The sequence below is a fragment of the Taudactylus pleione genome, unplaced genomic scaffold (assembly GCF_031769625.1).
Source record: "Taudactylus pleione unplaced genomic scaffold, aTauple2 ptg000513l, whole genome shotgun sequence".
Classification (NCBI taxonomy): Eukaryota; Metazoa; Chordata; class Amphibia; order Anura; family Myobatrachidae; genus Taudactylus; species Taudactylus pleione.
The window spans coordinates 3161101-3187808 of record NW_028284915.1 but is presented as its reverse complement, the minus strand read 5'-3'; the positions used below and the strand labels follow the sequence as shown (position 1 = coordinate 3187808).

The 26708-nt window shown below is 39.9% G+C and overlaps 1 protein-coding gene across 1 annotated transcript in view; it reads left to right on the top strand.

Moving 5' to 3' along the window:
• TLL1 (tolloid like 1) overlaps positions 1-26708 on the top strand; it is a 222353-nt gene that overhangs the window by 181048 nt on the left and 14597 nt on the right. The window contains exons 11-19 of the mRNA XM_088450294.1: positions 1466-1568; positions 2350-2466; positions 2989-3134; positions 3932-4127; positions 5132-5257; positions 9853-10013; positions 12501-12681; positions 21165-21287; positions 24783-24908. Of these exons, the coding sequence (XP_088306420.1) occupies positions 1466-1568; positions 2350-2466; positions 2989-3134; positions 3932-4127; positions 5132-5257; positions 9853-10013; positions 12501-12681; positions 21165-21287; positions 24783-24908 (1279 nt within the window). The remainder of the gene's footprint in view (positions 1-1465; positions 1569-2349; positions 2467-2988; positions 3135-3931; positions 4128-5131; positions 5258-9852; positions 10014-12500; positions 12682-21164; positions 21288-24782; positions 24909-26708) is intronic.

Genomic DNA, 26708 nt, shown 5'->3' with positions numbered 1-26708 from the left:
CAGTGTATATATATAATATAATTAAAATCATTTTCCCAGAAATTGCACTGCCAAGGTTAATGAAATGTATGACAAATTACTTTAATAGAAGCTATAGTGCAGTATCAGAACTTGCTGAAGTGGCAATTTCTGTGCTAACAAATGTGGCCAACACTGCCTAATTATTTACAATGCCAGCTGGTAGCAACATTTTCCCTCGAACTGCTGGTCTCCCGAAGTCCGTGTTGGTACAGGTCACAAATAAGTGTAGCTTGATTATGCAGGTTTCTTTCCCATCTCCTGCCTTCTTTATTTAGTGCGTAGCAGAAAAAGCAGGTTTTTAAGTATGTAATAGGTGTAGAATAATTAATTATAGTGATTCTAGTTGCTCAAATAAACACTGGAGGCTGGTACCATTATAAAGATAATTGTACATTTCTATAAATAAACACATTGCATCAGCATTGTATCTACTAGATACTTCACCAAGGTCCGTTAGATGACACTTTTTACATTTTGCATTTGAATCATGTGTTTCACTTTCAAATGACTTTGTTATTGGCTTGTACATTCCTTCCTTCAACGTTTGCTCAACACATTTCTTTGTATTTCAGACTTCCTTTTGCTTTTCAATCATGTATTTATATCATCAGATATAATTAGCCATATGGGACAAATGTGCTGATCTTTCTGTCTATTGTATACAGTTATAACCACAGATGGCAGCTTTGTGCTTTTCCAATCAAAATAAAAAATTAGCTTATCTAACTGATCATATAAAGACTTGACTGAAGAGCGCAGCCAGTAGCTAGAATTAAACAAATTGTATTATTTATTAAATTGCAGAACTACATTTACAGGTCAATAGATTATAATCACTTCAGTGGATCCTCCCAAATGTAATACAGCACTGGGCCTGTGTCCATATACAAATGTGTCCTCATACAACTAGCCTAAGTACGCCATGCCGCGAGTGAGCAGCCAGGTCCCGTGTGACTCTGCTCGCTCCGAGCCTGTAAATGAAGCACAACTCAACTGGAAAAAAGCAGTGGCCCCTGCATCGTAGCACTTTGTATACAGTCGCATGTCAAATTAATCAGTGCAGTCTCCTGGTGCATCTTAGTCGCACCACATACATTTTCGGGCAAAACAGATGCTCTGCATAAGCATAATCTGAAAGGAACTGCAGTTCCACTCACTTTTCACTATTATTTTCACTATTATTTTAGGAAGATTTTGTGGAGATAAGGGGGGACTGTTTGGTGTGACTGCAGCTTTAGTGAATGAGGTCACATCTGTATTGGTTTATAGTCAAGTTGAAGCCTGTACAGCTAAGGCTCCACAGTCCAACTGCAATAGTTAGAGAAGTGACCAAACATTGGTCATGTACTGTAGGTACCTGTCTCATAGCTAATTTGGGAAAACACAGCAGGTAGGTTTGAAAGTGTTCACTTATATGCTAATCTTTTTGGTATGGTCTTTGCAGATTGTTCTGAATTTCACAACTATGGACCTCTACAAGAGCAGTCTCTGCTGGTATGACTATATTGAAGTCAGAGATGGTTTTTGGAGAAAATCACCACTATTGGGTATGAAATCTGTATGTTCCGCTTGTCACTATTGTGCATTAGTACATAAAAAGTTCTGCTAGATGTTCCATGCAAATGTATTCCACAATGCACAAATTTAAGTCCAGATAACTGTCTGATGTATTGATGTAAAGAAGATTTCTGCACATATATTCGCTATCATTTGTCACATGCTGCAAAGTTGAGATGAAATTATGTGTTTATTTTTGGCACAAAAATGTAAGTTTGGGGTAGCGTGGAAACTCATTCATTGAGCAAATTAAAATATCCTTTTTTTGCGTTACTCAATATTCATACTACATTATTATAATAGAACGATTCATTTCATGCCTTTTTTACTGTTTACCAGTTTAATTCTATTAGTTGTGAAATTTGTTCATGAATAACGGAATGATAAAAATGTTGTGCTGTCTGAATACTTAATACTGAGTGGAGGAAAATATAATGGATCCAAAGGACATACTGTTTTACTATGATGATTATTCTTCTGAATGTGTATGGGGATATTTTTATTTACCTTATGATTAATGCCATTCGTATTCATGCCATCTTTGGGGTCTTCCTTCCCTCTCATCTTCAAAATTTCCGTCTTTTGGTTCTGGGGTGTAGATCTTTGTGAATAAAACCCTGCTCTGGTCAAAAATCTCTGTGTTTGACTGTTTAATATATAATATAACCATCTTGTGTGTTATATTTTTAGTTATTTGCGTTGCATTTGGTGCTGTGCATGATGATTATTTGCATCCAGAATTCATCTGAAGTGTTTTCACTATTATTTTAGGAAGATTTTGTGGAGATAAAGTGCCGGAGGTCTTGACAACGACCGACAGCAGAATGTGGATTGAGTTCCGAAGCAGCAGCAACTGGGTTGGAAAAGGGTTTGCCGCTGTTTATGAGGGTAAAGATAATATGTATGTAATAATTGTATTATAACAACAGTGGAGGTATCTGTCCCAAACCTGAACCCCCAAAGTTTTCCTAAAGTGTGGACGGGGAAATATGTTACAATATAGCATCATTGTAAACTTAGGCGAAGATTTACTAATGCTTGGAGAGAGATAACGTGGAGAGAGATAAATCGCCAACCAATCAGCTCCTAACTGTCATATTTCAAACACAGCCTGTAAAGTGACAGCTAGGAGCTGGTTGGTTGGTGTTTTATCTCTTTTATCCCTCTCCAAGCTTTATTAAATCTCCCTCATATTATTTAAGGAAAGTGAAGGCATTCTGAAGCTATATAGTTAATATTCTGTTTCTTATTTGCATCAGAACAGATGGTATGTTAAATACCATCTAAATATATCCAACTATCAATCATATAGACATTTGAAAAAAAAAAAAATGCAGCCAATTTGTCCACCTTTTTAATTCCAATTTTGACCTTGCTGTTATATGATACATTTTCTTCTGACTTTTTCAGCAATATGTGGCGGTGAAATCCACAAAGATTCCGGTCAGATCCAGTCCCCCAATTATCCAGACGACTATCGGCCATCTAAGGAGTGTATATGGAAAATAACAGTAGCTGAAAACTACAATGTCGGATTAACTTTCCAGGCATTTGAGGTAGCGTTATCTGATCCTAACTGCTATAAGGGTAAATTCTATAGCTTTCAGAGATCTCTAATCCAGTCCAGAGTTAACAAATTATCATTGACAGGCCAATCTCTGGACAGGCCCTATTTCTATTGCATACATTTCCTAGCGGATTAAATGGATTTAATCATATTGGTGCTATTTGAAGGGATGAAAAAAAATGTTTCAAAGCCTGACAATAGGTTCTTTTCACATGCTCCTAATCATATTTGAGCAGCCGGCATTGCAGCCCTATTGGATAGTAGAACATGTATTGATAATTTATTTGAAATAAATCAAATGTAACTCTAGTAGATAGAATGCATAAAATAGCTTACTAGTTTCTTAAGCGTCCGTTATACTTTTATTATTGTACACCGCCTATTGCATACCTATATTTATTCATCTCTATGGAAAGCTTTTTTTAAAACGTATGCAGCTTGGCTTTCACACAATCAATGTCTAAATATTGCTTTTTTGTGGTTAGTTGGTCTGTTCTAGTCTCATTTATAAACTGTTTAGAAGTTCCTTTTGCAGTGTTAACCTCTTGCTGTGTATTCTGGGTTGCGAATACCTGCACAGATATAATAAATAATAAGGACAAATGAATGACCTCTATGGAAAAATGTGTTTATAAACAAGCAAGTCAGTTATTTATATTTTTTTGGTGTAATTCAGAAAGTGGAAGCAAATATTTAATCCAATGTTTCAGTGCACACGTCTCTTTCTTCATAATCACTAAATAAATTTATTACCAAACATAACCTCAATATTCGTTTGATTTGCAGATTGAGCGTCATGACACCTGTGCTTATGATTACCTGGAAGTGAGAGATGGGCACAGTGAGAACAGTCCTCTGATTGGACATTTCTGTGGCTATGACAAGCCAGATGATATCAGGTCTACCTCTAATACCCTGTGGATGAAGTTTGTTTCTGATGCAACAGTTAACAAAGCAGGTTTTGCTGCTAACTTTTTAAGGGGTAAATTACTTTGCCTAAACTTAATCTAACCAACAAGAAGGCTAGTAACACACACGCTGTATTTTCCTGTGCATAGCAGGCCTTGGAAACATAAAACATTCCTGGTGCACTAGTCTTGTGACACATGAACAGTACATGTTTTTCATATATCATTTACTGGGGCACAGGTGTATTCATTACTGACTGATATATTTTATTAAATGCTTCACAGGTGCTCCTAATTTTTTCACTTTTGATTCTGTGAGGAGAACAGGAAAACATGCACTGTTAGTGTGTCACAAGGACTGGATTTGAGAAGCACTTACCAGTCTATGAATGTCATGCTTATATTGAGTGCATTCAAAAAATCTAAATATTCTGTATTAAAAAATGTTTGTATATGTGTGTATTTTGTATTTATGTATGTGTATATGTATATATCTATATGGGGTTGTATCCTTGATAAAAAAGATTATATTCAATCTGAAATGTCATAGTGTGACTCTGTTGGTGATTACAAGTCCTGTGAGTGCTGTCGTGCTGGGTTATGTATTTTCACTATTTTTGTGTGCAGGGCACTCGGGTATATTCTTATACACCCTGAGTGCCAGTCAATGTGGTTTACTATATGTATATGGGGGGGGGGCGAGGCCAGACTGTAGCCGTCATTAGGCCATGCGGGTCTGCGAAGAGGGGGAGGGGATAAATGATGCGATTTCGTCCCTTAACCATGCCCACTCCCTACGGACCTGCAAATCTCTTGGAAAAGTAGGAAGTGGGCGGGTTGCGGGAGATTGACTACTCTTTCAGGGGTGCGGGGGGGTTACCTGGAAAAATTAGGAGCCTCCCGCGACTCCTGGGAGAGTAGGCGAGTAACATATATATATATATATATATATATATATACACAAAATAATATATATTGTGTGTGTATATAACAATGCAGAATGTATTATGTTAGAGGAAAAAGTATTCAGTGCATATTTTATTGTTTTCAGTACTTAAGCTTTTTATTTTTTAAACAGAGGAAGATGAATGTGCCAAACCAGACAATGGAGGTTGTGAACAGCGTTGTGTGAACACCCTGGGAAGTTATAAATGTTCCTGTGACCCTGGCTATGAACTTGGTTCAGACAAAAAAAGCTGTGAAGGTAATGTATATGATAATATGATTGATGATAATGTTATCCCAATTTTTCTGTTATTCAAATCCTATGTATGGCTATGAGACAGAATATACGTTAAACCTCTATGGTTCCTTGTTGTCTAATGAATACCAATATTATAAAGCTGTAATAGAAAACCAGTGTCAAAAGAATGTGTGACGCAAAAAATAACTAAGAATAAAAGCTAATTAACGACATAATTAGTGAATGGGAGCACAACTGGAGGTATAGGTGCCTACTTTTGAAAAAGCGCTTCAGAGAGAATGTGAAAGCACCACCTATGAGAGTGCAGGAGGGTGGACGTGTACTGTTTATCTGAGAGGCGTGCCATAAATCTGACCTAATTGGTCTCAACATATTGTTGTATATATTGTTATTTTAATTACAATTTCCTTTTTTATTTTTATGTTTTTACTGCGTTTTCCCAAAGAAATTGACACTGTGGCATAAATACTCACTATAGTAGTATCCATTTTCTGGGTACACATTTAAATTTAGATCTGCGCGATAGATTAATTTTTACATAAATATGAATTTATATGACTGACAATATACATGTTTATACATTTATGTTTTATAATTGCAAGTTGGTCATAGGGATCATTGTGCCTTAAGTTTTAACCAATGCAGGGAAATGATTCTAATGATCCAATCTGCTTTTTTGTTTATATATAACAGCTTTATAATGGATGTGAGGTGCAATCAGGGAGATTATTAGACTCTTCAGGGAATCGGGGAGATTGTTACTATTTCAGGGAGTCTCCCTGACAATCAGGGACAGTTGGCAAGTATAGGTATAAGGCACTGCAGAGCATCAAAAAGAGATACAGAGCTGATTTAGAACTTAGGGCCTGATTCAGAGGTGGACGCAGTGCCGTTAATTTTTTTTTCACTGCGCATGCGTCGCACAGTGCATGCGTCCTGAGGGTTGCTGTGGGGAGACACAGAATTAATTTTGTCACAGAGAGTGTCAATTTCAGTAGGCATTCCAGGGAGGTAACGGAGGTGGCTCATCAGATGTGGTTGTGTCGTGGACATGTCGCAGGCAGCGTCTTTTTCGTTGTTGCATCAGTAGCCATGTTCAGACAGACATTCTGAGAAACCATAGGCTACTCTAATGTCCAATAATTCGTCCAATGGTATGACTTTTTAGAGCCGCAGCTGGTGGTCTTTCCTGTACAAGTACCTTTGACTGTGGCATAAGCATAAAAACGCAGTCGCACTCTGAATCAGACCCTAAGTCAAAACATGAGTTTTAGCCAATTAATTAATCACATAAAATGATTTGATACACATTCAAAATAAACCTAAGACTGATATATTAAAGCTCTTTCTGGTACAAAACAGTCACATATTGATCTATGACTATGAGTAAAGTGCTATCAGAGTAATAGAAGATATCCAAAGTTTCTAATCGAGGACCAGTGACAAATGTCTAAATCTGTTTAATCCTATAAATGGTCAGTAATGCTGGCAAGAATGAGGAATGTTTATGGAACCCACCAGGTTCCACTGTAACTCTTCCTTAGAGCTAAAATTATCCACACACCACCCTAATTACATAAGATGCAAAGATTAGTTCTTTTTTGCACAAAGAGGACATGAAAACCTGATGGGGGCGGGGCCAGCAGCATAAGAAAGTGTATCAGTGTCCGTAGCATCTTCAGGTCGCACACCTCTAGTTACGGCCCTGGTGTTACACATATCAAAGGAACGGAGAGTACTGTGGGCAAATGATTGAGGATGTACAGATGTCATCATACTCCTAGCCTCAATACGCCATGAGGCACGAGATGCCTGGCACAAGTGAGCCGTGATGAACTGTGTAGCGTAGCAACTCTTTCTTTAAATTAGCATCTTATTCGCAATTTCACACACAGATGCAGTGAAACACCACTCAATATGTACCAGAGACGCCTGCTTCAACTTTAACTGCACAGGAATTAGTTTTTAAACATGTACAAAGTTGCAGATTCAGCACACTTGGTGTGAAAAAAAGCAGTGGCCGTTGCATCATAGCCAGTGGTGTAACTAGGGTATTTGGAGCCCAGGGCAAATTTGAAAAGGGAGCCCCCACCCCCCCGATGTGCAAATAAATGGGCGTGGTCACTTAAAAATGGGGCGTGTCAACATGACACACCCCTTTATTTTCACACTGAACATTCCTATCCATATGCACCTTAACCCCAGTAGTACTCCTTATACAGTACCTCCAGTATGCAGTTGTGGTCCCTCTTATGCAGGCCCATAGTAGTGCCCCTTTAATCAGTATCCCCAGTAGTGGTCCCCCTTATACAGCCCCCAATTAGTTCCCCTTACTCAGTACCCCCAGTAGTGGCCCCCCAAATGCAGTGCCCCATGTAGTGTTCCCCCTTATGCAGTGCCCCCAGTAGCAGTCCCCACAATGCATTGCGCCCAGTAGCGGTATCCCCTTATGCAGTGCCCTTTATATGGTGCCCCCAGTAGTAGTCCCCCCCCTATGCAGTGCCCTTTATATAGTGCCCCCAGCAGTAGTCCCCCCCCATGCAGTTTTCCAAGTAGTGGCCCCCTTATGCAGGCACCCAGTAGTGATCCCCCCTATCCAGTGCCCCCTGTAGTGGCCCTTCCTATTATTGCCCCCAGTAGTGGTCCCTCGAGTGCAGTGCCTCTAGTAGTAGGCCCCTTTTATAATGCCCCCAGTGGTAGTCCCCAGTAGAGGTTCACCCTTCCGATTAAGTGCCCCCAGTAGTAGCCCCCCCAGTAGAGGTCCTCCCAATAATGGTGCCCCCAGTAGTAGCCACCCCTCCCCCGTTGTGCCCCCAATCCCAGTAGAGGTCCCCCCAGTAGTAGCCACCCCCCTCCCCCTTTGTGCCCCCACCCCCAGTATAGAGGTCCCCCCAGTAGTAGCCACCCCCCTCCCCCGTTGTGCCCCCAGTAGTGCAGATAGGTTAAAAAAATATATGTATATAAAAATATACTTACCTGAATCCACGCTGCTGCTGCTCCGGTCCGCGACACCGCTCCTGCTGCCGCCGCACACCAGTCCTCCCGGGCTGGCGCACTCAGCATTATGGGACAGACGTCATGACGTCTGTCCCATTACCCACTGCAGGAGCCGGACGGAAGCCTGGCTCTTGCAGTGGGTGCTGCAGCAGTCAATGAGAGTCTATCTGACTGTCATTGGCTGCTGTTTAACACACGCACCGCCGCCAGCGCTGGCGGCAATGCGTGTGTTATGCATAGCCTGAGCCCACCTCCTACTGCTATTGGGCTCAGGTGTGCAGCACAGGACCGGCGCTGGAAGCCTAGCGCCGGTCCTGTGTAAATGTGTAGCGCTGACTGCACTCATTGTGGTCGGCACTACACTGGCTAACTAGGGCGGGCCGGTGCCGCGGCCGGCGGCGCCCCCCCCCGCGCCGCCGGTCCAACGGCGCCCAGGGCACGCACCCCGCTCGCCCTGCCCTAGTTACGCCACTGATCATAGCATCATAGCACTTCGTATACAGATTCAGACTCATTTACACACAGATGTACAAATGTTGCATATCAAATTAACCAGTGAAGTCTTGTTTAGTGGTTTTGCTGCATCGTATTGCGACTAAGATGCATAATCGAGCGAGCAAGATGCCTGCCGCAAGCTAAACCGCATGGGGCCTGGCTCGCTGATAACGTCTGTTTGGCGTGACTACGCAATAGTGGAGGACACATCTGTACAGGGAAATTCGGCACTAAAAAAAAAAGGATTGATTTATTGAGGTTTTCTAGCGGCATTGGTTGAACCTATTTAAACATTACATAATTCACTCTGCTCCTGTGAGTCTAATTTAATAGTTTTAGGTCTAAGGAGGAGTTGTCATAGAGACTAATGGGTACATTAATAACTTCATTCCTGCCTGCATTTTTTACCATATATTATTAATAATTTGGGGATATTTGTTAAAGGTTGATGGTTACTCATGTCATCTTTGGTAATTACAGTATGTTGTTAGATTGCTCATTACTTTGATTTATTTTATTATCTGATAATAATAATAATTATTATTATTATTATTATTATTATTATTATTATTATTATTATTTTGGCTGAGTATCTTGTATTGACTGACGTCTCAATTGAGATTTGTGCTGATTAATAAAGCCTGCATTGGATACATTGAATTTAGGTTGCCACATTGAATTTAAAAATGTCATAATAATCTATTCGTCGCTACTGAAATGTTTACGTTTATTTTTTTGTGTTAAGATAAATAGATATATATCTATAATAAAAAAAAAATGAAATCCCTATCTGCTTACATAGTGATCAAAAACTAAAAAAGACTGGTATAAAAAGAAGTCCAACAGTTGCAGCTACGCCAGTTAAATATTCCCATACAGTAGCCAAAGTGGAAATGAACACAGACACTTAAATTAAATACCTCTCATTAGACACAAATACTAGACTTGCGTGAAAGCAAGTTCAGCATGTGAGGAGAATGCTGGCATGATTGTCCCACATTGATATAATTTTATTTATCAAAATATCAAACACAGAAGACTTGGAAGCCATCATTCTCATGAATTATCAGTTACAGCAATGCATATTTTATTTGTCATTTCAGCTGCATGTGGTGGACTGTTAACCAAACTTAATGGAACCATAACTACCCCAGCTTGGCCCAAGGAATATCCACCAAACAAGAACTGTATATGGCAGCTGGTTGCTCCTTCGCAGTACAGGATATCAGTGAAGTTCGAGTACTTTGAATTAGAGGGTAATGAAGTAAGTATTGGTGTCCATCCATATCTGTTATACTGTATATATTGTCGAATTAAGTGCTTGGAGTGAGTATCCAGTTCTTTTTTTTTATTTATTTTTTTATAGCTCATAAAAAATAAAAAAATAAAAAATCAGCCAAGCCCGACCCAAATGTCATGTCTGTTTTGTGTGAAGCTTTGATCTATGAAAAAACATAGCTATGCTGAGAAAACTGAGACCATTGAATAATGTGTTGTTTGATAGATTTATCCAACATACTTTGATGCTTAAGGTATCCCTACATATACATACAGTAACACAACTAAATATGATCAGTATTATGTTACATTTCCCTGCCAGAAAAGGTACATTTAGTTCCAAATCTATTACACTGATGTATTGTTAGACAGAAGTTTTGTTGGTGCAGGAGTATTAAATTCAGATAAAATATTAACAAATCATTTTAATGTAAATCACAGCAAGGTAGCAGCTTTAACCATGAGCTTTCTTTTAATCTGATTCTTCTCTGCTAGTTTTCAGTAGGTTAACCAGCTGTGATTTATAGACCTTGAATTAATAACACACATTGAGCCTTAAATGAACTTTCTCAATCATAGTTGTGTCTGAAGGGAAAGACAACATAGCTGCAAACAATTGGTGCATTTTCTAAAGCAATTCATGGTTCATTGTAAGAGGCTTAGAAAATTCCAGCGTAAAACACTTTTATCAAGGCCATTAGATTATGTAATGGGAACATAATTCACACATTGACATATTGTGTGCAGTTTAAAAAGTCCTTCTTAAAAAAAATTAAATAAAAAATAAATAAATAACCTTCTGGTTGTAGAACGGTACAATGCTACATATATGATTTTTTGGGGTTCCTATATAGGAACAAAACATGCCAAGATGCTTATTGCCTTAAATTCATATAACATAATAACGTTGATAACATTGTTGGTGTTTTGGACACACATACACTACTCATGGCCAAAAACTATACAGACATTTCTAATTAGTGTGTTTGGCAATTTTAGCCGTACAAACTTCTAACAGTTGCATAAAATTAAGCATGCAACAATCTTCATAGTCAAACATTAGCAATAAAATGGACCATACTAAAGAGCTCAGTGAATTTGTACCATTAAACAGTCATAGGATGCCAATTCATCAAAACAGTTTAACAAATTGCTGTCCTGCTAGAGTTCCCCGGCTAACTATAAGTGCTGTTATTGTAATGTGGAAATGGAGGCTATGAGAAGGAAAACCCCAAACTGCTTCTGGAAGCATCATTGGCACAAGAACTTCCTGGCCTTGGAAGTCTACGGTCACCATACAAGTGACAAATGTTGGCAGGAGTAGTATAAAGTACAACTCCATTGGACACTGTAGAAGTGGAAACTGCAGCCATGTTCCAAAATAAAATGGTGAGGTTTCCCAAAAGAGTGAAGGAAGTTATAGAATGTTTTAGAATGAGACATGCAACAAGCACAAATGTGATGTGATGTTCTCGTGTCCATATACTTTTGGCCATGTAGTTCTTAATCAATGTACCATTCCATGTGTCCATCTAATCAGAGGGATGGCTGTTTTTTGCTACTACAAACATATTAGTTTTGTTTATAATAATTACTTTAAAGTGATTCGTTTTAATTTAAATTGGCTGTTTTACGTAGTTCAAATATGACAGTCAACCAACATTTTTTCAATTTGACAGGTAAACTTTCTGAATGATTTTAAGATTATACATATATAGAAATCATTTCTATATTTGTATAATCTTAAATTATTGTCACCTACATCAGGGGCAGTTAAGGAGAGGAGGGGGCCTGTGTGCAGATTTCGTGCAGGCCCCCTCCTCTCTGCAATGCAGTAGACCCTGACATTTTGCCTACTGTCCATGCATAGGTCATCGGTAACATAGTTTCTGCTCCATGGTCCTGCGCATACACAAATCTCTGGAAAAATGCCATTTTACTGGTGATTTGTGCTGCAGCGCAGAGTGGGACCCTGGAGAGATAACTATTAAACATGCCTGCAGGATGTGAGTTGTGGGCCCCCCTGCACTACACACCCTGCAACCATTATAGATACGCCAATGACCTACATATGAAATCATTTCAATGGACCATTGGAAGATTAAGTTGTGCTTTTTTCTGACCAGATTTATGTGTAGGTTCTGGGCTTAAATGTCACCGTTTGCTATACATAAATTTATGTTGGCAGATTGTGCTGGACATATTGGGACTTGTTGTAACCCTGATGTGCAGAGCCAATGCCTCCTGGTGACCAATAAACCAGATCAATGCAATAATAAAGTGGTCATTGATTTTGCTGTCAGTTATTACTGCCAAAGTCTTAAGAATGCCTTTCCCATAATGAATGCAAGATAACAAATCACTTCAGTTCTGATACACTCTTAAAATTGGGCATATTTAATTGTGAATGTAAAAGCAATATTCATTGTTTGTATTAAAGTTTTTTTTTAACTAAATATATATTTGCCTCCAGGTCTGCAAGTACGACTTTGTTGAGATACGAAGTGGCCTATCCTCTGATTCCAGATTACATGGGAAATTTTGTGGGACTGAAGTGCCTGAGGTTATTACCTCACAATACAATAATATGAGAATTGAATTTAGATCTGACAATACAGTATCAAAAAAAGGCTTCCGTGCACACTTCTTCTCAGGTAAGTTCACAATAACCTGAACTCTCCTTATGCTATTTAGGATTATAGTGGTTTGGAAAAAGAATGTTTTACATTTTTAGATAACATAAAAGCAGACATAAAACACTTGTATGTCAAAGATAAAGATCAACACAGTGTGGAGATTTGTTTTATAAGGGTGAGTGCCCTTGGATATCATCACTGACAAGTCTACTTTTACACCCCAGCATTAAAGCACGTATAAAGAATAAAGCATAAAGAACGAAAGTGCAGAATTTTTGCTTATAATATATATATATATATATATATATATATATATAATAATATACTGTATGTTTGTATGTGTGTGTATATGTGTGTGTATATATATATATATATATATATATATATATATATATAATAATATACTGTATGTTTGTATGTGTGTGTATATGTGTGTGTATATATATATATATATATATATATATATATAATAATATACTGTATGTTTGTGTGTGTGGATATGTGTGTGTGTGTGTGTGTGTGTATATATATATATATATATATATATATATATATATATATATAAATACGTGTGTGTGTACATATATGAATTTTTTTTTTCTCTGTGTATGAATTTCTAAAATCGGACATCAACATGAAAGAAGGGTTGAATCCTATAAGATTTAAGAGTACATCTTCAGGGAAGTTCACAAAATTTAAATTAATGTGGCCTAATTTTTCTTTTTGTAATGTATTAGCTCTGTGTTGGCCTCCATTTGTTAAATCGTATTACTCAAGCTCTCTAATGGGATCAGGTGCAGTTCTGTAATTCTAGATTTATATTTTTATCAATGTCGCATAATATTTATTTAGCTGTATTAACATTTTACTGTTAGATGATTATATTTGTAATTGTTTATTGCATACTATAGTCTAATTTCTGACCTATTCATAGATTGGGATTGATGTTTTAAAGTAATTGTTAAATAGGTTAGGCTAATTTTTGAATTTTTTTTTAAATTCTATTTGACCTGAAATCCTGGCACGGGATATGTGAACATGTGTTATTATAAAAGAAAAAAGGACTATATTAAAATAGAAACTTTGGGCATTTATTTTTGTTTCAACATAATATAAGGTTTGTTCAGCCACACTTAGTGACTTATGAGGTTCTGCCTAAATTGCATGTAAAGCAAGTGGTAGCTTTAGATATTTTCTTTTCCAGCACTTATTCCATTCACATTCTTGAGTTTCTTCCATGGTACGGTATATTTAAAACGGTAAAGTAGAAACCTTGTTACAAAGCCAAATTCAGTTCAATACCATATCAGTGTAACATTTGTGCCAAAAGGCATTCTTGTGTCTATTTCAGCTATTACTTGCATGTAATACAATAGTGTCATTTTCTTGACATCTTTGTATATATTTTTGATTTAAAGTGTATGGTAGTTAGTCTTATGCTTACCATATTCCCAGCAGTCCTTTGTTTCTCATTATATTATTTTCATTATATATGCCTCACACATAGTGCAAAATGTTATCTGTGCTATTTTCTGAATGATAAAAAGGTCCAAGAATAGAAAATAACCTCTCTGTTAAATGAGCATTTTATGATACAATTCCATTTGTGACCTACGGTAGTCTGGGCAAGTTGTGGTTCCGTCTTTGTTTGTGCTTCTAGATCCCACAACATAATCTGCCATTGGGAAAGTTAACAGCTTGCTAGGAGAAGTCCACTTTCTAAACATGTTTTTTTTTGGGGTCCATAGGGTCCACAGAAGTTACCTTGGGGGTATGTGGTTGGAGTGATCCAGGCACCAAACAGTCAAAAGCTTTAGCTCCCAGGATGCACTGGGTCCTCCTCCATATATACCTCACCCCTGGGTATAGGCATTTAGTTTTTTGTTTGGTGCGCAGGAGTGCACCGTACTGAACAGGGGACTGCCTCTGCAGTCCCATGCAAATTTTTTTTTTTTTCAATTATGAGTAAGCAGCACTAGGCATCTGGATGAACGCCCATGCTGATGCTCCACATACCCCCACCGGCGCCGCAACACCAGTGCAGGAACTGGTGATTTCGACGGGGTCAACAGAGTGACGTTGATCCCGGGACTGCAACTGGAAACATCGGGGATGCAGATAAGGTGGCTCCCCGTGGCCACTGACGATCAGGAACCACGTGACAGTCCATGCCTCCTGCGGTGGAGACCTGCTGGGGGATGCTGTAGTAAGGATCCAGGTGAACTGCCTCCCCCACTAGACCACCGAGACATGAGGGATCCTGACAGCCGGGGGTGATAATGGCGGCTGCCATGATATGTCAGTGTGCCTGGTGGATCCATACAGCAAAGGGAATGTATGCCCTCCCTGGTGGCCCCTCCCCCAACCCAGATGCTGGTCCAGAGGCGAGCTTTCCCGTGTCTGGGTTTCCCCACCTAGCCTCCCTGTTTGAGACGGCCAGAGACCACTCTCAGGTGCTCTCAGTGGCTACAATCTCAGGAGGTTTGGTCAGTCTCCCTGTATAACTCTCCTTAGGTGGCTGGTTATACAGAGCTCCATATCCTGCTTAACCTTGTGTGCTGTTCGTAGTTGACTAAGAGCTTATTGCATATATATATTTTACATGTAATTGCATTGCATGTGACTTGTGAAATCTGCTGTGTGTTATACTGCCTTTTTATTCCTGAATGACTGTCAGTTATAGCTATCACTGCTGGTTCTCCTCATAAGCCCTCTGCTACACGTGTGGGTTATTGTGGGTGTGAAACATTGTCACATTTTGGATTACTTTGCATAACATTAGGAAAATTGTTATGTCTAAAGAAACTGAAAAGCAGGTGGCTGAAGCCCCTGCACTGGTGTCATGCATGGCCTGTAAAGGGGGGTTATCCCCTCAGGATTCATGCAGAATGGATCATGTGGTCACTGTTATAAGGAGTCACCACATCAGTCAAATATACCAGCTCCTAGACAGGAACCCGCTTGGGCTTTCTTTTCCCACATCATGGCCCTGTATACCTCTCCTTTGGTGGTCAGGTTATACAGAGCTCAATATCCTACTAAGCTGTTTGTGCTTTTTGTAGTTGCTTAAGAGCCTATTGCAAATATATTTCTTAAATGCATTAAGTTTTGCTGTGTGTTATACTGCCTTTATTTTTCTGAAAAAACTGTCAGTTATAACATTTACTAGATATTTGTGAAGGTGCTCACATTACATTGTTCCCTTTATATGACTAGTGTATGTTTACTCTCTCCCACAGGGAGAGTACATAAGGTGGGAAATCCTGCTACCTACTGGGGATTTTTATGTGACACCTTCCTAAAGGGTTACTTCCCAGAAGGTTGTTTACACAACTCCCTCATCAGATTCTATCGAGGCCCTTGCTCTCTAGTAGTCCATTCAGGCTTCTAAATTCAGGGGTGAGAATCCCGGTTCTTTTGGTTAACAGAGAAGGGTGTTACTCAGATTGGTGTTTGAGAATAGAACAATGAGAATTCTCTCGTCTGAATCAATCAGAAATCTCTCAACAGGTTTGTCCAAGTGCCCAAGTTCCGTATGTACACCGTAGGGTCAATTATGCTGGCAATGGAACCTGTGGATTTCATGGGCATACAGGATGCATATCTGCATGTACCTATTGCCAGGGGTTTCTGAGTTTTGCTGTTTATCAGCAACATTACCTTTGCCCTTTGGTCTGTCCACAAGCCCTTTGGGGGATTACCAAGATAATAGCAGTCATGGCTACTCTTCTCAGAAGGAGTCAGGATACTGTCATACTTGGCGTCCTCCGGATAGTGGCGCAGTCTCCAGAGATTTTACATCATCATCTCCAGCTGACCATTGTCTGCCTACAGGACCACGGCTAGATAGTCAATTGGAAAATGTATTTTCTTTCTCCAATACAACAGATGGTACATCTGGAAGCGCAAGTAGGATTCCCTAGTACAAAGGATCTTTCTACCGGGAGACAAGATTGCTGCGTTACAATTGCAGGTGCGCAAATTGCTACGCAATCAAAGAGTGTCAGTTCACTCAGCAATGCAGGTCCTGGGGTCCATAGTATCCACCTTCAAACATGGTGGTATATGTCCAGTTCCATTCCAGGCCCCTGCAGTGATGGAATGTCTCGGTGGGATGGTCAGTATCATCTGGTAAGGTCTCAAATGATCCTCATCTCACCAGAAGTTCTGCTCTCCCTCTCATGGTGACTGCAGACAGCTCATCAAAACAGGGATCGCCCCTTCAGGATTCCAGATTGGTTGCTCCTCACTACCGATGCCAGCCTCCGCTGATGGGGTGCAGTGATGGGTCATCACAACTTTTAAGGAAGATGACTACCAAGGAGGGTCTGAACCAGGGATCCCTCAGCCAATTTGGTGACGCTCTAGCAGTGACATGGGACTTCAAGCTAGCGTATTACTGTCCTACGGTCTCCCTCCTCCCAAGGGTTATCAGGAAATTCAAGCCAGAGGGCGGCACAGTAATACTGGTAGTCTCTGCTTGATCCAGACGTCATTGGTTCACCGACCATCTGAGTCTCTCCATAGACACTCCTTGGCCTTTTCCGATAAGGCCAGACCTGTTAACACAGGGTCCCTGCCTGTATCAGACCTTCCCCGTCTGTCTTTGACGGCGTGGTTCTTGAATCTTCCATCTTAAGAGCCAAGGGTTTTACTAATTCTGTAATTCAAAAATGATGCTTAGGGCATGGAAGCCTTCCTGTGTGGTATTTTCAATGGTGTAAGCATAGAAAACATGATCCTAAAGTTTTTAGGATCTCCCGAGTGCTTTCTTTTCTCCAGGCTTGGTTATATCGGGGTCTCTGCATGTCCACCCTGAGAGTTCAGGTATCTGCACACTCAGTTTAGTTTCAGCGAAGGATCTCCCCGCTGCCTGATGTTAGGACATTTTTTCAGGGTATTCTGAGGGTTCAGCCTCCCTTTGTCCCTCCGTTAACTCCGTGGATTTGTCTTTGGTTCTCAGGGCTCTACAGGCTCCCCCTTTCGAACCCCTGAAATCAGTAGAGCATAAGTGGTTGACAGTGAAGACTTTTTCTTCTTTCTATCTCCTCTTCCTGCAGGGTCTTTGTTATGGCAGCCCTTTTTGATTTTTCATCAGGATAGAGCTGTTCTCCATACCAAGGCGGGTTACCTTCTTCCTGTTTTCATGTAAATGAAGAAATTGAGGTTCCAGCCTTCCAGTCTTCAGACTTTTCTAATGGTGAAGCTTCTCTGGATGTTGTATGCTCCCTACGTATTTACATGGATTGCACTAACTCCATTAGGAAATCGTATTCTCCTTTTGTGTTGTATGGCTGAGGCTGGCCAGCTAACAAACAAACTCTGGCTAGGTGGCTTCGTTTGACAATTTCTCAAGCGTACACACAAGCTGATCTCTGTTCCAAACACAGTGACAACATATTCTACTCGATCCATGGGACCATCATGGGTGTTTCATCGTGGTGCCTCTGCTGAACAATTGTGCAAGGCAGCCACGTGGTCTTCCATCCACACTTTTGTAAAATTATATGCATTTGATACATTTGCCTCTCGGGATGCTTCATTTGGGCATCGGATTCTCCTTTCTACTAAACAGGAGCGTCCCCACCCTTCACCCTTAAGGGGACATCCCTAAGGTAACTTCTGTGGACCCATTGCCCCCCGAAGAAGAAATTAAGAGTTCTGGTATAACATACCTTTGTTAACTCTCTTTCTTCGAGGTTCATAAGACACCCACCCTAATGCACCTGCTGTTATTGGGTAATCCTTTTCTTTTGTATTTCTATGATTCCCTCTTCCTATAGAGAGTGTTTCTGAGGTACAATTGTCCTTTCTTCTCATCTTTTGGCTTGGTAACAAACTAAATGCCTGTAGCCACGGCGGGGTATATATGGAGGAGGACCCAGTGCATCCTGGTAGCAAAAGCTTTTAACTGTTTGGTGCCTGGATCACTCCAACCACATACCCCCAAAGTAACTTCTGTGGACCTTATGGACCTCAAAGAAAAAAGTTAACAAACATATGTTATACCAGAACTCTTCATTTTCATGCGACTGTTTGCTAACAGTCGCATTTTTGCTCAGTTATTCAGCTATTTGCAGTGGTAACTGATGAAGTAACAGGGCAATTTACTCTTAGGGGTATATTTACTAAAGTGAGTGTTTTTAGAAGTGTAGGTGTTGCACATAGCAACCAATCAGATTCTAGCTATTCTAGGTGCTAGTTAAATGTTATGTAGAATCTGATTGGTTGCTATGGGCAACATCTCCACTTATGAAAACTCTCACAGTGGCAGAGGTGTTGGGTGCTTGCTTATCACAGTGGCAGAGGTGTTGGGTGCTTGCTTATCACAGTGGCAGAGGTGTTGGATGCTTTGCTTATGACAGTGGCAGAGGTTTTGGGTGCTTGCTTATGACAGCGGCAGAGGTGTTGGGTGCTTGCTTATCACAGTGGCAGAGGTGTTTGTACTGCATGTATGCGTGCATCAGGGTGGAGCTAATTGGTTGGTACTTTATCGCCATACACTTTATCTCTCTCCAGTGCTTAGTACATAAACCCTTTAATTATAACACGTCAGCAGAGCATAAAGTCGATTCTAATAGAATGTTCCATGTTTCCAGGAGCATTATGTTTGTGCCTTTGTTACACCATCCACACATAAGGCAAGTTATCTAAAGCAATAAAATGATGATGCACTGGGCTGTCCAAATGTGCCCTGTTTGTGTCCTGCTTTTCTCATAGCAACCTACTTAATTGCTAAATTTCTCAATCTCCAGAATTCCCGGAACTTGGCTTTAGTAGCTAAAGCCATCTTCAGATGACGTTAGCCATTGTAGCTTATGGGCTACAGGTCACAAAAGTTACCGGGAGCCACTGTTATTGGAGTCCCTGTATATGAAAATTGTTAAATCCTGGCGATAAATTATAATTATTGGGTATAAAACATGATAATTAATAACTAGACCCCTATATGAGTAGACCAGTGTTTCCCAAACCCAGTCCTCATGGCACAAGGGACAGGACCATAACTAGCAATGTGCTAGCAGAGTCGCCACTCAGGACTCTGTGGGCTCCACCAATGCTACCCCATGGTCCCTAAATCTGGCTAGCAGGGTACCTAGAATGACACCTTGCAGCTAGTGTCACTGCTGCAACGTCATCCGTTGGACACTCCAGACTTGCCACCAGTTCTGCACCGCCGGAGCATCCTGAGGATGCTTCGGAGGTGCTGTTGTCCTTATTGGTGCCTGTGGTCCCGCCCCCTCGGCATGACATCATGTGTTTGGAGGATGTGCAGTGGGCTCGTGAAGCCCTGCTGTGGATTTAAGTATCGATATACCTGCTTCAGCACAGGTGGTGGTGGGGGGTGTAAATCAAACTGACTAATGTAATAAATAAGTCACCTGGGCTCATGCATGGATATCCTTCATACCTGGTCTGTGAGAAACAGGTTTTAGAAACACAGGTATAGACCATGGAGGCTGGATTGAATGCCAAGTCAGCTTATATCTATGTTAGTGATAGCTTAGGCCAAGTGTTTTGTTTTATATTATTCCTCTCTAAATCCAGCAGCAATTGGTTTTTAGCATTGCCATAATACCATACTCTCTGTTTGTAGTGTGATTTTGCTATAAAGTCATTGTCATTGCTGCAATGTAATATTGTAAAATTAACGTTGGAAGTCCAAAATGAGAACTCTAAGGTTCTCTCCTTTACACGTACTAGGTGTATAGTTGGAACACTGGAATTTTGGCTAAATCAGTGTGTTCTGCATGAGTAAAAGTTCTCTAGCAACAGCAAACAGTTGTGACCATTAATTATTTTATTCTTTCTGTAAAAAGGGTTAACCAAAAGTGGGCAACCCCTTCTCCAAAAACATGCCCCCCTGTATGCAGCAAATAAGAGGATCTTTCACACCAGGAACTCCCTGTTAACTAGAAGTCAGGAGCCTGTCTGCCTGTAATACTGCTATTTTTTCCTGTAGAAATATTACTGCATCCATTGTTCATAGCTCTATATCTATATTAGTGTTTCCATGGAGCTATACAGTATCTTGAGCTATTGTCAGACTTGAGGGGAGATTTAGCAAAGCTTGGAGAGAGAAAAAGTACTAACCAATTGGCTTCTAATTGTCATTTTACAGGCAGTGTTTGAAAAGTAACAGAAGAAGATTGGTTAGTACTTTATCTGTCTCCAAGCTTTGATAAATCTCCCCCTTAGTCTGCCAGAGATGAGTCCCACATGCCAAGATCACGCTTTGCATCAGTTTATAGGGTCTCCAGGTGGCCAGAGACTCAAAGGCAGGGCACTTAGCTTTTGGACCAGATTGTCTACTTTTTGACAATCATTTTATTCTTTACTGTTATTTATGTTTTATATTTGCCGTATTAAATTGTGTTTATGTTATTCTGTAAATGTGTTCTCATTCAGTTTATACTCTGTAACTCCATGACACTGCAGTGACCATAATGGAGCAGTTTACTGTCTAAGCCCACACAATGCTGGTACGTTTTTGTTCACAGACAAGAAAGCTGCCTGCAAAGAGAACATTTTTATTTTTGAATCTTGCAAGGACTTGATAAAAGGTGACCCAGCTGGTCGTGTACATATACTTGATAGACTGTTGGCCTCTGACAGTCTCGGAGGTACGACCATGCCAATGTAAGCTAACCTGTGGTGGGGAATGGATGTGTGTGTCTTCTCGGGATTAGGGGCACAATCATCCATTCATAGCTGGGAGACTGCTTTCTGCTCACTTACTGTACCAACAAATGTTTTGGGGTTTATTTGCGCCACAAATCATTTGTATGAAACACTTTACCTAACAATAAAATATATATATTTTTTTGACCTGTAACATACATTAATCTAAATTTAATCAATCTAGATATGTAATAAGTGCTTTCTCTAAAAGCATCCATAGGACCGTGTTGTCATTCATAGTTCCTGGCATTAAAGTAATAATTCTTAAAAATATTTTTAAATAAAAAAATTTCCGGGTCTTGGAACTTCAAATCTCTTATAGTACAGGGCTGTGAGCATTCTGATATTTGTGTGGATATTGTCGGCTCACCTGCACAAAACTGTAATAGAAAACTAAAGGCACTGATAATGTGACTTTATTATTCACAATTTTCTTATTAGAGGATCAGATCAACCATATTTTTTCTCAATTTGAGAACATCTGGAAATATTGTATTTAGTGTATGTAAGTGTGCTTTAATTTCATATTGTTCCCTCAACTGTTGGAAATCCTCACATGAGCAGATATAAAATCTGATTGGCAATGCATTAAGATATCTGTAAATGAAAGCTGATGGTCTTTAATGAATTTACTTGCATCATAAGTTACTTAGATCAACAGCTTGATCAGTCTGATGTCATCAAATGCAGATGTCAAGAATACAATAAGTCAAATAAATGGTGCAAAGCTGCAGAACAGTGAAATCAAGTGAAGAGCCTCCTTGAATTGGGTTCTATAATCCAATTCCGTACAGTGGTTTGTCTGATCCCCTAGTTATATTGGTGTGGTTACTTAATATCCGTTTGGGGAGTTCATGAAGTTCTTTAAGACACCTGGACTGTGGGTAGTGTCTATCCTTTTCTTTTCAGGACCACCTGTTACACTTTTCAATGGACTGATAAAATAAAAGTACAATTTAATGAAATAAAGGAATATTCATAAGTTCTCATGCTATTTCCATAGTAAAGATTTATGTTCTATACAGTAGTTCTTTGGAAGCTATGTATTTTTCACAGATTTTTTCTTCAACAACTTAGTTGTTTTATTTTCTTAGACTAAAAATACATTGGGCCTCATTTATGAATCCCAAAATCCTCTTTAGTGAAAATCAAGACACACTTGCACCACCAAAGAGCTTACTTTTATGAGACAAGTTCGCAGCTATTCAGGTGCAGCTGAAAGTTTCTGGCTGGTGAGAAAAGTTAGGTAAGAGGCTCCCTTGCACATAGTATGGCGTTGCAATATCTATCTAGTACATTTCTAGAACTAGTAGGTGGAGGTAATTGGGTCTTTTCTTATACTTTTATTCACCTTTAGCTTGAAGGCATCTCTAAGAGCAGAGAGTAGGGTATGCACCTTGACCCATTAAGTTGCCCCAAGAGTTTTTACACTGCACATTGAGTGCACCGCATAGATGAGGTCCTCTCAGTTTAAATGATACAAAAAAAGTATAGTAATGTTTTGATGATGGTAAAGAACATTGTAGCATACAGTATTTTATTTTACAGATGCAAGTTGGTGATGTTGGGACACACTTCTATACAATATGGAAGCACTCCTCTATAACATGCAGGACTAGTACTGATATATTTTCAGGTTTTGCCAACTTTATTAGTGGAAACAGATAGCAGCGATTTTTGCTACACGTAACATCTAAAGAAACAAACTGTGGTAATTATATTCTGAGAATACTTTAAATTTCAAAATAAATTTATGGTCCAAAATCTGTAAAATTTCTCCTTCACATCCAAACAAAACACATTACAGTATGGACCTATCCATCTAGAGAGGGATATGCAGGAGATAATTGTCAACTTTTGGCTTATGGGAAACAAAAGCAAGAGGCCCAATCTCTTCTTCTAGCGCACTTCGAAAGAAAAATGAGTGTGAGTTTGTCTAAAGTCATTGTGGTTTTTACACGAGCTACAGTCCGAAACAACAAAGTCCCATATGACCTGTATTCATCATAGAGGCTATAATAGAGAATGCTTTACAATACAGACAGCATTCTAGTGACTACTACACAATACAGATTGCATTCTCTGAACCACTGTACAATGCACAGAGCATTCTTGGGAATGCCATACAATACACACAGAATGTGGAACTGCCATATAATGAAGGTAGCCAAATTGGTAGTTAGGTTTACAGTGCAGACACTTTAACACCAGGTCGGTTTATAATACATAATAACCATTATTATAAACACCCTTTGTGGCCACAGACTGTACATATGGCTAGAAACTGTACTGACCCTGGGACTAGATTAATCACTGGCCAGTAAGCACCTGTAAAGATGGAATTATTAAATCTCGAAAAAAATATTTAAAAATGTGCTTCTGGTATTGGTCTACTGTTCTATTTTTAGTTAGTTTATAGCTATTTTATTATCTCTATTTAAATTCGTTTATCAGTTTAAGTGCAAGTGGAAAGCACTGCATTTTGACACATATTAGTAATTCTGTCTATTGGTTACCGGATTATAAACATAATTATTTAAATCTATAAAATAAAAACAATCAAAGCTTCAGATAGAGTGCTTTAGTACAATTAATGTTAAACAGATTTCATGACAGTATCCATAAGGATCAAAGATGATGACTAATAAGCCCTTGAACGATGACCCACTAGATGAAGTTGTTGAATATTCCATTATGATTAACGTTGTCCCTTCTAATTAATTGTTGTCTATCTGTGCGGTGCATTGCTGAGGCAGAACATTAGATGCTGTAGGATTTTCTGTATGTGTCCAGAGCAATCTGCCAGTTTTGAATTCAAGCTATTACCAGGTCTGTTTGATAATGACATCTGACACATTCCCGTGCAAGCGGATGCCTCTCTCTGCAATGTCTGCTTCTCAGTCACTTTTTTTATGCAGCAAAACGGTTGACCTTTACTCTTCTTCTCATCTTTACTTCAGTCTCTAATGGTGGAAGTATGAATATTTAATATCTATTCACCTTTCTATACTGGTCTATAGCCATTCTCTTGTGTTATAAATTGGTCTCAAATGTACACCTGTATTTAACATACTGATTCCTAATGTACTTTATAGCTGTAGAAGGGTTTTAATCTTAATTTGGACAATGCATGCTACTTGTAACCTTGTATATTTTGGTTAGAGACTTTTTTTTTTTTCTTATATTTTCTGTGACTTCCAACTTGAGCCTCATTTGTTTTCAACCTATATAAAAATCACTATTACACATGGCTGAATGAAAATAACAAACCTACCGTAGGAATTATGTGCAAGGTTACAAGCTGTCATGGGTTAAATAGTCTTGCATGAAGGCTTTGCTTATAATAACGGGCAGTTTGGTACCCTGAAACTAAAATGTATATGTTACCCTTTTTCTGGTACACAATGATGAGCTGAAAAGTTTTTTCATATCCACAGACAAAGATGAGTGCTCTAAGGAAAATGGTGGCTGCCAACATGAATGCATCAATACTATTGGCAGCTATGTCTGTCAGTGCCGCAATGGATTTGTACTTCATGAAAATAAACATGACTGCAAAGAAGGTAAAAGCCTCAAAAGATACTTTTCGTTCCCCTTTTTTTGAAGTAACTTACATGTGTGTCCAGGCTTTCACAGCAACAAGTTCTAGATTTCAGTGTAGAAGTAGCATTAGTCCTAGTGATCTTCTCATCTTTATGCAGCTGTGCTCATTCTGGCAAAACTTCAACTCCAGGGCTCTCCCCAGTCCCCTAATGGGTGGTACTGAGGCTTGATCAGGGGATTCATGGTGAATTGTGTTATCACGTCTCTGTCCCCTGATGTCCAATCATGGCAGGTAGTGGGGTTGCAAGGGCTTAATTCACCATTACACTCTTCCACCCCCCCCGCCCCTCCCACATACCACCCGCTTATGCTTTCCCTATGGGATCTCTCAGAAGGATTTTGGAAAATATCAGAGGTATCTCTTCAGGTGGACACAGAGCAAGGTAGGTAGCAGGGTCAGGTTAGCAATGGGATGTCTGCACATACAAAATAATGACACCATCATGACAGCATGATGGTGACCAGCTGCACAACTGCCCCATGGTCAGCCATAACCCATAAGTATGTAAATCATGTTTTCCTCACAGAATTATGCATTTTTGTACTGTGATATATTTAGGGATACATTGGGGCTGATGGTGTAGGGGGGTGTACACAGGGGCGAAGAGAGCCCTGCCAGGCCCAGTTGAAGATGGAGTCATGGCCTAATCATGTGTGGCGTGGCCATACCCCCTTGAGCAAAAAAACCACACCAAAACACACATTTGCAGTGATGCACGCTGGGCAGGGGAGCGTTGTGAGCCTCTCAGCCCAGTGCAAAGATGGGGGGGCATGATCAGTTTGATCGCTCCCCTCACAGGCATAGGAGACTGTTGTGGCTGCTGCAGCTCAGCACCGGACCCGGGCCCCTCAGGAAGCCTGGGCCTGGGTAAATAGTACCTGCTCCCCCCCTCTTGGCACCCCTGGGTGTACACTCCCACATTGCATTGGGCACAGTTCTTTATGCTTCTCACAACAGGCCCTTGATCATTTTCAACCCCAGGCCCATGAGGACCTTAATCTGACTCTGCATGGGTGGATTGTAATTTATCCTTTAGTACCCTTATCTTTTACCAAGCATTCAACTGATTAGTAATAACACAGCTGCAGTAATAGAACATTGACGTGACTCATGTCATCGGCCACCTGTGCTGCCCACTTCACTGGGGAAGTGGACGACCGTGGCGGGTTGCCCCAGCCCCCGGGAGGCTTGTCCATCTTTTTGGCTGCCATCCGATTTTCAGGAGCCTCTCTGCCATTTCGGGATGGTAGGCAAGTATGAGTAGTAAATATGAAGGCAGCTCTATGGTTAAGAGAATGCTTTGGGTAATCGGAACATATCAATCGAACAAAGCTTACGTTAAAAAAAAATATATAAATTGTATGTTAACATTTCTGTATAAAAATGAACACTGTCTAAACCGCCAACAGGTATAGCATAAATATACAATAAGCTGAGGTGCCCATTCCCCAGAATATACTGGGATAAAGGCTCATCTGATGGTACGTAAACCTGGATCCAGTGACTCCCCTATATTACATTTTAACAGAGCACTGAGAGCAGATTATACTGTATTACAGTAATGACTCACAAGTGAATAACATATGCTAAATCCCAGGTTAAAAGACACATAGGAGTAAACAATATTACAAGGCAACATCACTGAAACGCTGATTCCTTCTATTCGATGAAAAGCATAATGTAAACGGCATGAAATTATGTTTGAAATACCTATGGACACATTGTGATCTAGTGGCCTAATCCAAGGATAACACGCACG